Source organism: Ascaphus truei, unplaced genomic scaffold, assembly GCF_040206685.1.
Source record: "Ascaphus truei isolate aAscTru1 unplaced genomic scaffold, aAscTru1.hap1 HAP1_SCAFFOLD_1255, whole genome shotgun sequence".
NCBI lineage: Eukaryota > Metazoa > Chordata > Amphibia > Anura > Ascaphidae > Ascaphus > Ascaphus truei.
In genome coordinates, this window is record NW_027454128.1 from 4,104 (window position 1) to 22,684 (window position 18,581).

Below are 18,581 nucleotides of genomic sequence, written 5' to 3' on the forward strand. Positions count from 1 at the left end.
ATAGAAACTACCATCTTCCATAAACTGACAGCTACAAATAGCCTCTTGGAAGCCTCAAGTCATCACCCTAGGGCCCTATTACAGGGGATTCCAGTAGGCCAATTCCTACGGTTAAAAAAGAATTGTATCAAGTAGTGATAACAAAGAGTTTGAGGCATAAGCATCACTCATGACAACACGCTTCCTTGAAAGAGGTTACAATAGGAAGGTAGTCAAAAGCGCCTACAAAAATGCGAAATACCTCCCCCGGAGAGATCCAATCATAGACAAAAAGATTACATGTGATGACAAAGAGGTACGGTTTATTGGTACTTTAAATAAACCGTGGAATCTAACCAGAACCATCTTGTAAAAACACTGGCATGTCATCACAGCTGACAGACATAAAAGAGATCATACACAATTACCCCTCGATTGTCAGCAGGAGGGCAAGGAATCTCAGGGACATCCTAGTTCACAGTCATTTTACCGACATGCCAGCAAGAACCTGTATTCCACCGAAACCACAAGGTACCTACAGCTGCCAGAGATGCAAGGCCTGTCAATACATCCTCATCACCAAAACATTTCAAAATTGGGATAAATCACGGACTTATCAAATCCGGAAGTTTATCAATTGTCAGAGCCTGGGAGTATTCTACCAAGGGGTCTGTACAGTATATGCGGAAAAATCTACGTGGACAAGACTAAAGGTAAATTCAAACAACGTATACTAGAACACATAGGTACCATCCACAACAAAACAGACACCCCTCTGGCGAGGCACATCAATCAATGCCACAATGGTGATCAAAATGCCATAAAATTCTTAGGCATTAACCAATTCTCAACTGGTCAGAGAAAAGGAGATTGGGATAAAGTACTTCTTCATAAGGTGGATATACACTTTAAAAACTTTGTTACCAAAAGGTCTAAATGAAGGTTTTGTTTTCACCCCTTCATCTAATGGCTATAACATCTGAACATATCATACTCACCAATGTCGACAGTTCTTAAGTACAGCAGGGCCCTGGGAATACGGCGGGTTCCGTTCCAGGGGCCTGACGTATAGTGAAAAACCCCGGAAAGTGGATCCGGCGATTTTCAGTGATTTTGCATGCACAGAACGCAGTTCTGCGCATGCGCAGCCTATGGTCTGCACGCGCAAACTACAGTATGCGTGCGCAGACAACAGCCTGCGCATGCGCGTCGGGCGCAACCACCCGTTCTGCGCATGCGCGAGTCTGATTCAAAGATGCGACCCCCTTCTCGGTGCCGCCGGATAAGCGGATCGCCGAAAAGCGGGGCGCCGAGAAGCGGGGCCCTGCTGTACACATTCCCCATCAGTCATGATATTTTGGCTAATAAGCCCATGACTCCCAGGGTTTATCCTATTGCAGGACTCAGCCCACATCATTATCCATCTCCTGGTTACTGGGTGGACTACATCCTTCACTATTACTCCTAATCTTTGATAGTTGTCAATCTGGTACCCACTATGTCCAGTGAGCTATTCACCGGAACTACAGTTAACACCTTGGCACTTACTAAAGGACTGTGAACACGATCGTGGATTATATGTTTTGTTTCACTTAGCATTCAATAACTGAGGGGCTCTGTATAAAGTCCCCTATTTACTGCTCTATCCCAATACTAGAGGGAGTCAACAACACTCATGTAACATTGTAGCATCTTTCTAACACAAATCATTTACATTGGCATTTCTGAATACATAGTCACCATAGTCACATTGATCACAATACCAAAAGCATGAGTGTAATACTGAGTGCTGGCATAAGTACCATAAGTACCACACCGCAATACACTGCAAATATGCACAATAGGGGCTAAAACACACTTCTGTATTGCTGCTTGCGTGTGGTACACCTAGGGTTAACTGAGGCAATCAGACTTAATTGACGCTGCTATTTAAACTTACCTGCAGCTATTGGACACCTCCTTCTACTTGTGGCCTTGACAAAGCGTTTTCTCGCGAAACGAACGTCGGCAAATGTGCATGCGCAGGACTGATCATTCTGACCGCACACACTAACTCCCACGAAGAGTAGCTGCGCTGCCCTGCTCTGCACTGTTCACAGCTCTGATTACCATGATCCAACGGTCTCACGAAGCTCCTCTATAGGGGGGGGGATATTTTGGAGACATCATTGTTACCTGTACCCTTTCTGGGCAGACTGTATACACCTGATTTTCACACCTGCGGGTCCCCGCTCAATGTACTTTGCACGAACTGGGAATACTCAACCTGATAATAGCTGATCTGAGCTGGGCATTGTCCCTACTTCCTACTAATATATATATGCCAATTTATACTAATATAATCAGTACATCAGCTTTTCCTGGTTCATCTGGGTCACTAACAGTACCGCAGGACTCTTATTGAGGTGATCCAACTAGTTTTTGGGGGCTTCACTATACCTACCCCCTGTGGTGCCTTTACTTTACCATTTTGAAGTGAACTGATTCATCGTGGTTACCGGCTCCTTTTATTTGTAGAGCTTGACATTACTTGTTTAGCCGCATACACAGTGAATCATTCCGTTGCGGTCTCCTTTGTTTTTACATAGGAGTTCTAATCAGTGCCAATTAAGAGTTTATACTAATTAAGAGCTTTAAGTGTTTGTATCGATCTGTATCCTTAGATCGCTGCTTACAGACACTTGATCATCTGTTTTAAGGGCTGTTTGTAACCTGGATCCGCACTATTTGGTTACAGCCTCCGTTCATATATGGAGTGTTGTCTCTACAAGCTAATCAGTACTCAAGTTATCACTTGGTGTGAGCAGTGATCTTCTACTTAGATCTCTGCTCTCACGTTCTAGTATACTGCTAATTAACCCTACATATACAAAAGGGTTACCTTTTGGTGGTTCATATTACTTACAGAGCTCACCCCATTATTTTATCCATTTTCAATAAAGTATTTATTTTAAATTCATCATAAATCAGCCAGTATGGCTATAGAGTGCTATTAATTGGGCTCTTTCTATCTCCCAGTTTGTCCGTCCTAATTACCACAGGTGAGCGCCAGGAACACCTTTCCTCGCCTTCGTGGGAATACTTGGGAAAAGTGTGTTACATATATACAGTATATGATATCACTCCCCCGGACATCACCTCCTGCACATCACCCCGCTGCAAATCACAGTTCCTCTCTCCTCTCCCCACCTCCCGCACATCACCCCGCTGCAAATCACAGTTCCTCTCTCCTCTCCCCACCACCTGCACATCACATCTCCTCTCCCCCTCCCTGCACATCACATCTCCCCTCCCCTGCACATTACATTGTTCCCCTGCACATCTCCCCCCTGTACATTACATCCCTCCCCTGCACATCTCACCCCCTGCACATTACATCCCTCCCCTGCACTTCTCCCCCCCTGCACATTACATCTCTCGCTTGCACCTCTCCCCCATCCCCAGCACATTACATCTCTCCCTTGCATATTTCCACCTAGCACATTATTTATTATTTTATTTATTTATAAAATATTTTACCAGAAAGTAATACATTGAGAGTTACCTCTCGTTTTCATGTATGTCCTGGGCACAGAGTTAAGACAAATAATACATGGTTACAAATACATATTACATACAGTAAATGAACAGGGTATACATTATATACAAGACATTGCATGCACAGTTAAAGAAATTATATATTATGGGTGTATGAAACAGTTACAGACCAGATTAAAATGTGAGACAGCCTTAGATTTGAAAGAACTTAAACTGGTGGTGGATGTGAGAGTCTCTGGTAGGTTGTTCCAGTTTTGGGGTGCACGGTAAGAGAAGGAGGAACGGCCGGATACTTTGTTGAGCCTTGGGACCATGACTAGTCTTTTGGAGTCTGTTCTCAGCTGATAAGTGCTGCATGTGGTAGGGGTGAGGAGCTTGTTCAGATAGCTGGGTAGCTTGCCCATAAAGAATTTAAAGACAAGACAGGAAAGGTGAACTTTTCGCCTAGACTCGCTTGATGACCAATCTAGTTCTTTGAGCATTTCGCAGTGATGTGTGTTGTAGTTGCATTGGAGAACAAAACGACAAATTGAATTGTAGAGGGTGTCAAGTTTGCTAAGGTGGGTTTGAGGTGCCGAGCCATATACTATGTCTCCATAGTCAATAATTGGCATTAGCATCTGCTGTGTGATACGCTTTCTGACCAGGAGACTTAGGGAAGATTTGTTCCTGTAAAGTACCCCTAGTTTGGTCTTGGTTGTCAGGGTATCACTGTGCATCCCGAATGTTAAGTGGGAGTCAAACCATAAGCCCAGGTATTTAAAACTAGTGACAGGGGTTAGGGTGGTGTTTGCGTTGGTTCTAATCTGGAGCTCAGTCGCTGGAAGCTTTAAAAATTTAGTCTTGGTCCCAAATACCATTGTTACAGTCTTGTCAGTGTTTAAAAACAGTTTGTTTTGGGAAATCCAGTTGTCGAGTTTCAAAAAGTCAGACTGAAGTATGTGTTGAAGGTCAGAGAGGCTATGGCTGTGTTCATATAGGATTGTGTCATCTGCATACATGTGTATTGAGGCATCCTTAGAAGCTGTGGGAAGATCATTAATGAACACTGAGAAGAGTAGGGGCCCCAGAACAGAGCCTTGCGGGACACCACTGGTGATATCCAGGGGGTTGGAGTTAGAGCCTGAGATGGACACATGTTGGGATCTACCTGATAGGTAGGACTGAAACCAGTTTAACGCATGCTTCCTTATTCCAGAGCTCTGGAGTTTGTTAAGCAGGATAGCATGATCAACTGTATCAAAAGCCTTTGCAAAATCTAGGAATACTGCACCAGTGAGTTGTCCCTGTTCCATTCCACACTGGATTTCATTGCAAACTTTTAGCAGAGTAGTTACGGTGGAGTGTTTGGGACGAAAGCCAGATTGGAATTGGCTAGGGAAATTTGTCTTGGTATAGTAATCGCTTAATTGGGAGTGGACACATTTTTCCATGACTTTGAATAGAATTGGGAGAAGTGAGATTGGCCTGTAGCTTTGAGACAGTGTTTTTGTCCCCACTTTTGAAGATTGGGACAACTCTAGCAGTTTTTCAGGTCTTAGGGATATGGCCTGCAGACAGGATAGAGTTGACTATGGAAGCAATTGGTTTGGCAATGGCTGGGGCACCAAGTCGTAGGAACCTAGATGGTAGTAAGTTGGGTCTGCATTGGCTGCTTAGTTTTAGTTTGAGGAGCGCATGTATAATCTCCTCTTCAGATACTGGGCCAAATTGAAAATTGTGGGCAGTGTTGGGAGGGGGTGGGGCTATGTGGGTACTCCCAGGATGAGATTCAGGTTTGTGGTTTGGGCTGCGTTTTGCTAATAAGTTAGTGGCACACCCCACAAAGTAATCATTAAATGCATTTGCAATGTCAGTGGGGTTTGTCAGAGTAATATCTCCCTTAGTGATAATACTTGGTTGTTGATGGTTAGAAGGCTGGAATATATTGTTGATAACCTTCCAGAAGTTAGCTGGATTTGATGTATTTTGGTGGAGATTGTCAGAGTAATAGTGTGCTTTTGCGTGCCTTGTTTGCCTTGTGCACATGTTCCGCAGGCATCTGTAGTGATTGAGATCCTTGGTAGTGCCAGTTACTTTGTAGCTTTTCCACAAGGTATCCCTGAGCTGGTAGAGTGCAATAAGGTCAGTTGTAACCCATGGAAGGTGGGCGCCCATACCCTTATTTTCATAGGGGAGCACGGGTATCGCAGATTTTTAAGAACTCGGATTGGAAATAGTTGAGCGCAGAATCAGGGTCGGGAATTAAATCGATTCTGTGCCATGGGCAGTTGGTAAGGTCATCCAGAAACTGTTGTGGGTTAAAGTTTTTAAATGTTCTAGTGAGGAGAACTTTAGGGCTGAATGGGGCGGTTTAATTTTCCTTACACAGTACACTATTGCATGGTCACTGAAAATATCAGGAAGGATGCCAGAGGATTGGATTCTGCTGGGGTTTGAGGAAAGAATCCAGTCTAGCAAGGAATGGTTATGCGATTTCAGGTTTGTCCGTGTGGGTTGGGAAACGAGTTGCGTTAGGTTAAGTGACTTGAGTTGTATCTGGATTTTGTGGTTTTTAGGGTCAAGCCAATTGAAGTTGAAATCCCCAAGAACTAGCAGCTCACTCTTCTCATTCAGAGAGGAAATGGAGCCAAGAAACTGGGTGATATCAGTCAGGGATTGTAGAGGGGCTTTAGGGGGGCGGTAGATGCCAGCGAGCAAGATGGGCTTAGAAAAGGGCAGGCAGATTTTGCCAACTAGAATTTCAAAAGAGGGTGGGCTTGGGGGCAATTTAACAGTGTAAATTGTAAGGTGTCTGCAATATAAAATAACACCCCTCCTCCTCTCTTTGACCTATCTCTCCTACAAATGGAGTATCCCTGAATGGCGATATTTGCATCAGGGGTTTTAGGGGTTAGCCATGATTCTGTAAGAATGATGGCTTTGGGTTTATGCATAAGGCTCCATGCCCTTAGTTCGTCCAGTTTGGGCAGTAGGCTCCGGATATTTATATGGGCGACAGATAGCCCTTTTTGGAATTTAAAGGTGGAATTCTCAGGGGCATGGGACAGAGTTGAAATGGTAGGACCTGGGTTAGGTTCAATATCACGTGCTAAAGAGAGTAATAGTATGAGTAGAAATCTCTCTCCTGCACCTCTCCCCCCAACCCAGCACATTACATATATCCCCCCACCCAGCACATTACATCTCTCCCTTGCATATCTCCCCCTCAGCACATTACATCTCTCCCATGCACCTCTTACCCCCCCATGCATATCACATCTCCTCTCCCCACCCCCTGCACATCACATCTCCTCGCCCCACCCCCTGCACATCATATCTCCTCTCCCCCTCCCTGCACATTACATCTCTCCCCTGCACCTCTTCCCCTCCCCAGCACATTACATCTCTCCCCTACACCTCTCCCCCCTCCCCAGCACATTTTATCTCTCCCCTGACCTCTCCCCCTCCCCAGCACATTACATATCTCCCCTGCATATCTCTCCCCCTAGCACATTACATCTCTCCCGTGCATATCTCTCCCCCAAGCACATTACATCTCTCCCCTGCATATCTCTCCCCCCAGCACATTACATCTCTCCCCTGCATATCCCCCCCCAGCACATGACATATCTCCCCAGCACATTACATCTCTCCCTTGCATATCTCCCCCTCAGCACATTACATCTCTCTCATGCACCTCTCACCCCCCTGCATATCACATCTCCTCTCCCCACCCCCTGCACATCCCATCTCCTCTCCCCACCCCCTGCACATCACATCTCCTCTCTCCTTCCCTGACATCACATCTTCCCCCCTGCACATCACATCTTCTCTCCCCCTCCCTGCACATCACATCTTCCCCCTGCACATTACATCTCTCCCCTGCACCTCTTCCCCCTCCCCAACACATTACATCTCTCCCCTGCACCTCATCCCCCTCCCCAGCACATTACATCTCTCCCCTGCACCGCATCCCCCTCCCCAGCACATCACATCTTCCCCCCTGCACATTACTGTACATCTCTCCCCTGCATATCTCCCCCCTCCCCTGCACATTACATCTCTCCCCTGCATATCTCCCCCCTCCCCTGCATATCTCCCCCCCCCACCACATTACATCTCTCCCCTGCATATCTCCCCCCCCCACCACATTACATCTCTTCCCTGCATATCTCCCCCCCACCACATTACATCTCTCCCCTGCATAGCTCTCTCCAGCACATTACATCTCTCCCCAGCACATTACATCTCTCCCCTGCATATCTCCCCCCCCCCCACCACATTACATCTCTCCCCAGCACATTACATCTCTCACCAGCACATTATATCTCTCCCCTGCATATCTCTCCCCCCACCACCACATTACATCTCTCCCCAGCACATTACATCTCTCCCCAGCACATTACATCTCTCCCCTGCATATCCCCCCCCACCACCACATTACATCTCTCCCCAGCACATTACATCTCTCCCCTGCATATCTCCCCCCCCCCACCACATTACATCTCTCCCCAGCACATTACATCTGTCCCCAGCACATTATATCTCTCCCCTGCATATCTCTCCCCCCCACCACCACATTACATCTCTCCCCAGCACATTACATCTCTCCCCTGCATATCTCCCCCCCCCCCACCACATTACATCTCTCCCCAGCACATTACATCTCTCCCCAGCACATTATATCTCTCCCCTGCATATCTCTCCCCCCCACCACCACATTACATCTCTCCCCAGCACATTACATCTCTCCCATGCACCTCTTACCCCCCCATGCATATCACATCTCCTCTCCCCACCCCCTGCACATCACATCTCCTCGCCCCACCCCCTGCACATCATATCTCCTCTCCCCCTCCCTGCACATTACATCTCTCCCCTGCACCTCTTCCCCTCCCCAGCACATTACATCTCTCCCCTACACCTCTCCCCCCTCCCCAGCACATTTTATCTCTCCCCTGACCTCTCCCCCTCCCCAGCACATTACATATCTCCCCTGCATATCTCTCCCCCTAGCACATTACATCTCTCCCCTGCATATCTCTCCCCCAAGCACATTACATCTCTCCCCTGCATATCTCTCCCCCCAGCACATTACATCTCTCCCCTGCATATCTCTCCCCCCAGCACATTACATCTCTCCCCTGCATATCCCCCCCCCAGCACATGACATATCTCCCCAGCACATTACATCTCTCCCTTGCATATCTCCCCCTCAGCACATTACATCTCTCTCATGCACCTCTCACCCCCCTGCATATCACATCTCCTCTCCCCACCCCCTGCACATCACATCTCCTCTCCCCACCCCCTGCACATCACATCTCCTCTCCCCTTCCCTGCACATCACACCTCCTCTCCCCTTCCCTGCACATCACACCTCCTCTCTCCTTCCCTGACATCACATCTTCCCCCCTGCACATCACATCTTCTCTCCCCCTCCCTGCACATCACATCTTCCCCCTGCACATTACATCTCTCCCCTGCACCTCTTCCCCCTCCCCAACACATTACATCTCTCCCCTGCACCTCTTCCCCCTCCCCAACACATTACATCTCTCCCCTGCACCTCATCCCCCTCCCCAGCACATTACATCTCTCCCCTGCACCGCATCCCCTCCCCAGCACATCACATCTTCCCCCCTGCACATTACTGTACATCTCTCCCCTGCATATCTCCCCCCTCCCCTGCACATTACATCTCTCCCCTGCATATCTCCCCCCTCCCCTGCACATTACATCTCTCCCCTGCATATCTCCCCCCCCACCACATTACATCTCTTCCCTGCATATCTCCCCCCCCACCACATTACATCTCTCCCCTGCATAGCTCTCTCCAGCACATTACATCTCTCCCCAGCACATTACATCTCTCCCCTGCATATCTCCCCCCCCCCCCACCACATTACATCTCTCCCCAGCACATTACATCTCTCCCCAGCACATTATATCTCTCCCCTGCATATCTCTCCCCCCCACCACCACATTACATCTCTCCCCTGCACATTACATCTCTCCCCTGCATATCTCCCCCCCCCCACCACATTACATCTCTTCCCTGCATATCTCCCCCCCCCCACCACATTACATCTCTCCCCTGCATAGCTCTCTCCAGCACATTACATCTCTCCCCAGCACATTACATCTCTCCCCTGCATATCTCCCCCCCCCCACCACATTACATCTCTCCCCAGCACATTACATCTCTCCCCAGCACATTATATCTCTCCCCTGCATATCTCTCCCCCCCACCACCACATTACATCTCTCCCCAGCACATTACATCTCTCCCCTGCATATCTCCCCCCCCCCACCACATTACATCTCTCCCCAGCACATTACATCTGTCCCCAGCACATTATATCTCTCCCCTGCATATCTCTCCCCCCCACCACCACATTACATCTCTCCCCAGCACATTACATCTCTCCCCTGCATATCTCCCCCCCCCACCACATTACATCTCTCCCCAGCACATTACATCTCTCCCCAGCACATTATATCTCTCCCCTGCATATCTCTCCCCCCCACCACCACATTACATCTCTCCCCAGCACATTACATCTGTCCCCTGCATATCTCCCCCCCCCCACCACATTACATCTCTCCCCAGCATATTACATCTCTCTCCAGCATATTACATCTCTCCCCTGCATATCTCCCCCTCACCACATTACATCTCTCCCCTGCACATTACATCTCTCCCCTGCATATCTCTCCACTGCACCACTCCCCCATCCCAAACATATTACATATATCCCCACTCTCAGCACATTACATCTCTCCCCTGCATACCACATCATCCCCTCCACACACGCTCGGCTCCTCCCACTTCCACTGTTGGAGTCCCTGATTGGGCGAGCTATACTGCCATCACCACTGGGGGCGAGACTGTTGGCGACCAAACAGTGGTTCAGTGGTTTCGGCTGTGTAAAGGGGAGCAACTTTGTGTTGGTTCCCAATATAAGCCAGTGATGAGACGTAGGCTATAATATATATATCAAATGGAAATATTACTGTATGCTCATTTGCATGTCATAGACAGGTCTGCAACCCTGCCTTTCACCATTATCACACAGCACTCAGCACTTCCACTGCAGCAAGGAATTGTGGGAAATCACATGCAAATGAGCACAGTGCCACCTTTTGCTTCAAAACCATATAGCAGGGTCCCCTATAAGCTTATGCTTGCTGCATTTGACAGCTTTGAGCAAAGCCTGGGTTATGATGCATAGCCAGTAAACCCACCCACAGACAGCCGTTTCAACCTTAATGGGTCTCATCAGTGTGGTGTTGGTTATACTGGCTTTGCAAAACGAAACATCGGATAGGTTTCACCACACTTAGTTAAGTTATGGTGGGTAAAAAAAGTGACAAAAACCCTCCACAGTAAAGCATATATATTCTGGAAGCCAGGGGTCATGTGTAAGATAATTTAGCTCAGATAGTGTCAACTCTGCCCTCTTTTCCAAGCACAACAAGTTCTGTTTCTTTTCTTTACTTTATTTGGGGAAAGTAGCATAAAATACAGTCACTTGTGAAGAGATGTAGATGTATGAATAGTGTCTCTCTGTGGGTGCCTTGGTAGTTAAGGGCAGGTGAGAAGATAATCCTACCATATAGGAGTATACAGCAGTGCTCACTCATCCAGAGGTAATGGTGGAAAAGGAAGTGAGGGGCAAGGGTCACACTAAAGGTTCAGTGAGACTGCACTAACTGTCAGCAAAAGACAGGGGGGAAAATGGGAAAGCCCAAAACTAGGAGGACTGGAGAAGTTGCCAGAGCAACCAGGGGTATGACAGACTGGAAGGAAAAAGAGATACATAATGTATCCATTCCATCTGCACTGAGAGAGAACTGCAAGGAAAGTGACATCCTAGTGCAGCTAGCAGGCAGAACTGCCAAGGGAAGGGGGGCTGAAACAGAAAAGGCAGACAGGGGTATTTCTGTTCCATGACAATATAGCAAATGGAAATATTACTGTATGCTAATTTGCATGTCTTAGACAGGTTTGCAACCCTGCCTTTCACCATTATCACCCAACATACAGGGCTTCCAATGCAGCAAGGGGTGCTCAAATGCTGTGAAATGCAGCAAGCATAAGCTTATAGGGGACTATGTTATATGGTTTTGAAGCAAAAGGTGGCACTGTGTGCTCATCTATATATCTATATGTATACCAACACGAAGCTGCTCCCCTTTACACAGCAGAAACCACGGAACCACTGCTTGGATTCTGACGAAACAAAAACTTTAAAGAATTATTGATAAAAGGCGACCCGGTGGATAAATACCTTCATCTTTTTCGTCAATGTCGTCTCAGTCCCCTCAAGCAGTGGTGGATTTCCCATTAGGCCTGATAGAAAGGCACTTACTGTACATGTGGCGGCCGCCCTCCGTCTCCTCCCAAATTGCAGCATCAAATGACGCTGTGGATGTCACCAACGTGACATTGCACGGCTTCTCGTTGCCATGGCAATGGGACGTCGCACCGTCAAATGACGTCATTATGTTGCATTATCTACGTAAAGCTAGCAGCACTATACAAGAACAAAACTATTATTATTATTTATTATTACCATGGCAATGCGACGCTGTGCGACGCCATGTTGGTAACGCTGAGATTCGGAAGGAGGAGGGTAGCAGCAAGGAGGCGCCCGCCACATGTAAGTGCCAAGGGGCAGCGGATCTCCAAATCCACCACTGCCCTCAAGAAAGGTTGTTTCAGATGCAAGGGATTCACAACTTGTAGAAACGGTCTCATAGAGAGAACTCAATTCAAGCATCCTCATTTTAATTAGGGGCAGGGATATATTTTAATAGTGTTTTTGATACATTAGCACCATGTGGATTAGTTCCTAAGGGGTCCCAGATCTAACACCCCAGAATTAAAAGATGGACATGGCAGAATCATTTATACCATGTTTGGGACATTTTTGAAACATTTAATTTTTTCTTAAAAATGTCAGGTCTAAAGTCATTTTTTTCTCCAAATGCCCAGTTTGAAATTATCTCCTGCTTTGAAATTCAGGATTCCAAATAGATTTCTAAGACCACGGAATGAAGAGGCGGACGTGGCAGAATCATTTAAACCATGTTTGGGACATTTTTTACTCGTTTTCTTTTTTTCTCCGAAAATGCCAGTTCCCAGATCAAAAAAACATTTCAAATGAGAGTTGGAAATAATCTTCTAATTTGAAATACCAGGAATCCAAATAGATTTCTAACATCACAGAATTCAAATATGGACATGGCAGAATAATTTAAACCAGGGGTGCACAATCTTTTTTCTTTGAGCCCCCCTGCCTGCTCTCCCCCTGTTGGTATGGGGATATCAGCAAGACAGGCGCTGAGGTAGTGTGCTTGAGTCCTACCTAAATTCAGTGCAGCGCCTCCACCCCCATCAGGATCTCTGCGTCCGCAGGGAGATGGATCTGATGAGGAACTCCTTCTTGGTGCCTTCCTCTGCTGAGTAACTCCACACTCACACATGAGGGTTTTGATGAATAAGGGCATCATTATTTCCATTAAATTCTCTAGCATTTAAATAATCTTTTATAAAGAAAGAGCAGAATATACCGAATAAGTTATATGAAAACAAAGTTTAAAGAGTACACTATTATTTCATCTACTGTATGAAGACCTCTCAAGACCCATTAAATGGTAGCACAACTTCCAACAGTTCAACATGGAAATAAGAAAAAAATAAGTGGTTATATCCTACCTTGTCTTTTTTATCAACAGTGCCTGACTCTGTGTGCGTGGTTGGAAATGATGTATACCAGGTAAAATACTGCTATTATATACCTTTTTATACCTACTCACCTGAGCTGGAGACTACCATGTATAATTAGTTCATAATGCTCTGGCAACGGTACAATGAAGATCCCAACTAAAGATAGATGTCTTCTTTTGGGGGGATATTGTATTACTATTATTGGTATATTTTTTCTCAGCTAGAGGACTTTAATTTGCACGTCTTTTATGGACTATAATGTTAAAGGTGGTGGGGAATTAATGTTTTACCCCATTCTTTCTTCTCAGCGTGGATCAATCATCCCTCAACCCAAGGATGCCTGTCAGACGTGTGAATGCTCCCACAATATGGACATGGAATCCGAGTTCTATGCTGTAAAATGCCAGCCAATTGTGTGTGAGAAGACCTGCAAGGAAGTAAGTTCTCTCCTTGCGGTAAAACCTTTTCCATGAGAATCTTTTATATTCCATGCTGCTTTTTTAGCTGAAGACCACGTGTGGATTCAGCCCTGTTCTATACGCCCTGAGCACAGTTGGTACTAGACCAGTTCTAAACTTGTCAATATCGGCTATCAATGAAAAAGGAACCAATACTCCCTTTTTATAAATGTAGAAGCTTTATGCCAAGTCATAACAAGCTTTAGGGAACTCCATATATACAATACAACTACACCTGTTCTGTATTGCTTAAATAAGGTTTCTGTTGTCAGTGAAGATACTGTACCTCAGATACAGCAGATGTTGCACAGGAGACAGCATTATGATATGTCTGATGTAATTGATAATTACATAGTTCAAATTCAAATATTTGAACTACATCCTTTTGGCACCAATTACAGCTGCAGCAGCATGTATTCAAAAAAACCACGGCGCCGATTTCGTGTGCTCTGCTGTACTCCACGCAGCATGAACGCGGCCAATCGCCCCAGGCACCTGCGCTTATCGCAATTGCTTTGTTGAATTTCATGGATTCTGTTTCTTTGGGTGCAATGAAATGAATGAATTGCAATGTGTACAGTACTGTGCTACTGTGTCAATTTAAGGTGTTTAAAAACCAGACTCGCGTCTTAAGGCGGAAAGGTTGGAAGACATCCTGCGTCATGACTTCGGTATTCCGATGTACACAACGCGTGATTTGTTTAAAAAACGGCCGCTGCAGCTGTACATCTCTTGCTCATCTGACATTTTTAAATGAGCAGATCGTTTTGTATACTGTATGTTCTCACCATGATCGACTCTTCTCTCTAACTTTTACCCTAGGGTTATGTATACAGGGAGAAGACAGGGCAGTGCTGTGGTGAGTGTGTGGCCAAACAATGCACCATGAAGGGAGAGAAAAACACAGAAGTAGACATTAAGGTAACTGTTAAGCAAGATGTGTCAAAACTGTATCAGGCTCATTGCATGAGCCTCAACTAAAAAATGTATGGGACACTGTATTTTAACAATGCTCTATTCAACTCTCGCAAACACAAAACTTATTTATGCCCCATTATTTCTTCACCATTTTATATAATATAGACTTATCTCCTCAAACATGTCAGATGCCTTATATCCTTAGAGTCTCTTAAATTTTCTTTCACAGCGCCTTATATCATATACTGTAGTTACCTCACAATGAGGCAGTCACACATTGTCGGCTAGGGTTGCCAGGTGTCCAGTATTGAACTAGACTGTCCTGAATTTAATTTAGTAATAAAAAAAGAGTTAATACTGGACATGTAGGTGTCCGGTATGACCTCTCCGGACATACTGACCTGACTGGCTTGGGGGGGGGCATGGAATTTTCCCGAGCAATGAGAGAGCAGAGCTGTGGCTATAAGGCTGGGCAGCTTCCTGCCCAGCAGCTCCTCATCGGCTGCTGCTAGGTAATGCAACCAATCAGGAGGAGGTTTCAGGAGCCTGGGGGTGGAATCAAGGAGAGAAGGAAACACCATGGAAAGGTGAGGGTTTGTGTATGTGTCTCGAGCGTGTCACACCTTTCACCATTGTGACCAGTATTTTGGGGTAAGCCACTTGGCAACCCTAATTGTTGCAGACTTCATATTAGCTCATTCTCTGGACTACTTTGAGGTCCGATCATTTCCACCTTGGAGGTTTAAATTAGATACTGGAAGATTCATAGTCCTGTCTTCATTCTGTAGATTGGGGATACTTATCGTCCCAAGGGAAGCACTTGCAGCTACTATGAATGTAACGAAGAAAATGGCCAGCCCATCCTGACCAAGGTGAAGAAGGTTTGCCAGGATCTGGACATCGCCAAGTGTGACCTGGTATGTTATACACTCAATCACTTAACATTGTCTGACCATGTACAGTAATGCTTATGATGTACTATATTATGTTATTTACCATTGCATTGCACTTTTGGAATAACCTTAACACTTTGTACCTAGTAGACAATTAAGGGACAGACTTGGTTTGATACAGATGAATTTGCCGCTTCATAACAGTGGTAGTATTTTAAGCTCAAACTCCTTGTCTGTTTTAGAGTACACTTAAATATGATGAGGACGGCTGCTGTCAGACATGCACACCTAAATCAGGTAAGAAGGGTATACGGGGTAGACAAGAGTCTATCATCACCGGGACTGTATGGCTCAGGAAACTTGGGTACTATATGGATTAGTGAACTAGTGGGCTTAATGGTTCAGGAGGTATGCAAAGGGATATTAAAAATGGCATCTCTAAGACAGAACAACTGAACAGAATTGGGCAGCCATACATACTATAGCATAGGGCTTCTTAATATGTAATTAAGGGAATGGGCATGGAAAACCAGAGCATGTTGACCCTGGGATAGAACATCACTTGGGGATGTAACTTGTGATACATCTAGAGAAGACCAGCGCTAGACAAAAGTGATGTGACTCAGAACATAGTACACCTCCAGGACATAGCTGAGTGAATGGGTGCCGGTAGATCCTAGAAAGTCCAGGGAACTGATTGTGGAATGAAAGTTCCTCTTTGATTAATACTTTTTTTTTTAATATATAAATTAAAGTAATAGAAAAACCGACGGTCATAGAAAATTGCGGTGTTCGAAAGAATGTGACAGTCCTGAGACAAGATGACTGCGAGCTGGCGGTGGAACTCTCATACTGCGGAGGCCCCTGTATGGGATCTTCCATGTAAGTCAATTATTCACCTATTCACTGTCAGAGGGGGCTGTACTACACTGGGACTTCATTTACAGCATTGCTACAAGCCCAACATACTCACATACTGGATTCCAAATAATGTGATCATACAGGGCTTTTAAACTCATATCATTAGATCCAAGCTTCAATGATTAATAAGTACGGGATCTAAACAATCTCTACACCTTTAGACAGTAAGAGATTTAAAAATAATTCTGATATACAAAACAGTTAATACTGTAGATTTACAAGCATAATAATAATAGTAATAGGCTAATTAACAAAAGCATAGCATAGAACAACAACGGCATATACTGTAGCAGCCCACTATGTATAATGTTAAACTTTCAATTAAGTATGGGCACGTTCTTGTGTTTGAAATCTGAATTCCATGGATGAAATATTTGATTTGAATTCCGAGCAGTTTGAGAATTCGAAGTTCGAGTCAAACTTTGGAAATAATTTTTGAATCAAAGTGAATATCAAGCCAAAACCCACAAAAAGCTCAACTTTGTTCCCCTCCTTTTTTTTTTTTAAAATCAAAGTGTAGTATCCACACAGTATGTTTTACAGAACTCATTCACCACTTCTGTAACCTTTCTGTAACCTTTACAGTGCTCTAATGATATGTCTTGTATAGCATGAGTCTTGGCATGCCAGAGACCCTTGTAGCGTACCAGGTATGTCATAGACATTTCCTTATTTTCTAGGAAGATGATTGTGGGTTGACCATTCTGATGAAGCAGCCAGCTTGATAAAAACAGCAGTGGATCCCCCTCCACTTTTGTTTCTGGCTTCCGGAAGTGCTAGAGGTCCCATGGCGCTCTGGTGCTGCTGGATCCCTGGCACTGTAAAGCTTTAAGACTTGTGAGATTTTTAAAGCTCATGTTCTAAATCCACTTATGACAACATGTCATAACTGTCCATTAGGGAGACACATTACCTGTGAAAGTACCTAGTTTTCTTCAAGACCAATAATGGTGACTTCAACCCTACACTAATATCTAAACAAATATCTGACACATGCTTTATTTTCCCAGGTATTCAATGACTTCGAACAGCATTGACCATAAGTGTACTTGCTGCACGGATCTAGAGGTGGGACAGAAGAGTGTCCAATTGCTGTGCACCAATGGACAACGCAAGAGCTACACTTACACTGATGTGATAAGATGTGGCTGCGCTGGGGCCATCTGTACCCTTGAGAAGAACTACTAACAATTGTCCAAATATTTCAGGGAAAGTCAGAAGAGAAACTAGAGCTATGAGAGCAGAGAGCTAGCCATCTTCTGTAAATGTCCCTTGTTCCCTACCCAAATCTTTATATTATAATTTTAGAAACTAAATGAGTAGAATTTCACATGAGTTCTCCTATTCCTTCTTGGCTCTAAATTGCAAATGTGTAGTGGTGACCAAAGCTCTCAAATTGCCCAATGGCAAGTCCCATGAAATAGCTTAAGGCTTTTAGGGATATAACTCTAAGATGTATGTAATCATGCCAGATTTTGGTGCAGATGGATCTACTACTATGATAAGCGATGGATGGAGACCCTTTATTAGTGTTACTTTTATGTTCCTCTGTTAGTCCTATTATTTAATGTAGATTTTAATAAACTTCAAAGTTCAAAGCAATAACCAGCAAATGTACTACTTTGTTCATTGTGACTGCATGGAGAGGCGTTGGGTGGGAAATTTAAGAGATGGTGTGCTTATATAGGAAATAATATCAGTCCCGTACATGGAGGGTAATCTACTCATTACAACAAAATAAAAAGACAGAGGAGGGTAAATATCATCTACCGTTCCAGTATCATATGATACTTTTTCAAGACTTATTGCACTACACTTTTAAACACTACTTTTGAACTTCTTAATATTTACAATTCTGCTTGGATGTGACCATACAGTACTTGAATTGTTTGATCCCACCACAGTATTAAATAAATATTACAAAGTTTAAAATGAATGTAATTGTTGGGTAATCTTGTCACATAAAAGTTCTACATCAGAGGTCACATTTATGCATGTATGTGCAATGTAGAAGCCTACAACATGCCATCGAGACTCTGTAAAACATAGAGAGACCGCGCACATTTACCCTTATGGAAACAGAGCTGTGAGTCACTGATCTGCTCTCCGAGATCGGGTTCTGCAATGCATTGAGTAGTGCTATGCAAGGCCTTGTGT

General features: G+C 44.9%; 1 protein-coding gene across 1 annotated transcript; it reads left to right on the forward strand.

Annotated features, from left to right (window-relative positions):
- The first annotated feature begins 362 nt into the window (after positions 1 to 362).
- On the forward strand, positions 363 to 17,996 carry LOC142475499 (intestinal mucin-like protein). Its single transcript, XM_075581353.1, has 8 exons — positions 363 to 510; positions 13,243 to 13,283; positions 13,543 to 13,671; positions 14,515 to 14,613; positions 15,399 to 15,527; positions 15,746 to 15,800; positions 16,259 to 16,385; positions 17,435 to 17,996. The coding sequence occupies exons 1-8, from the start codon at positions 363 to 365 to the stop codon at positions 17,610 to 17,612; spliced, it is 906 nt and encodes a 301-aa protein (XP_075437468.1). The 3' UTR covers positions 17,613 to 17,996.
- The last annotated feature ends 585 nt before the right edge of the window (positions 17,997 to 18,581 follow it).

Bases quoted from the DNA above. Each gene is read 5' to 3' on its own strand.
- LOC142475499 (XM_075581353.1), top strand. From the start codon at position 363: ATGTCATCACAGCTGACAGACATAAAAGAGATCATACACAATTACCCC. The intron at 15,528-15,745 runs GTATGTTATACA...TGTCTGTTTTAG, and splicing joins ACATCGCCAAGTGTGACCTG to AGTACACTTAAATATGATGA. The intron at 16,386-17,434 runs GTAAGTCAATTA...TTATTTTCCCAG, and splicing joins CCCTGTATGGGATCTTCCAT to GTATTCAATGACTTCGAACA.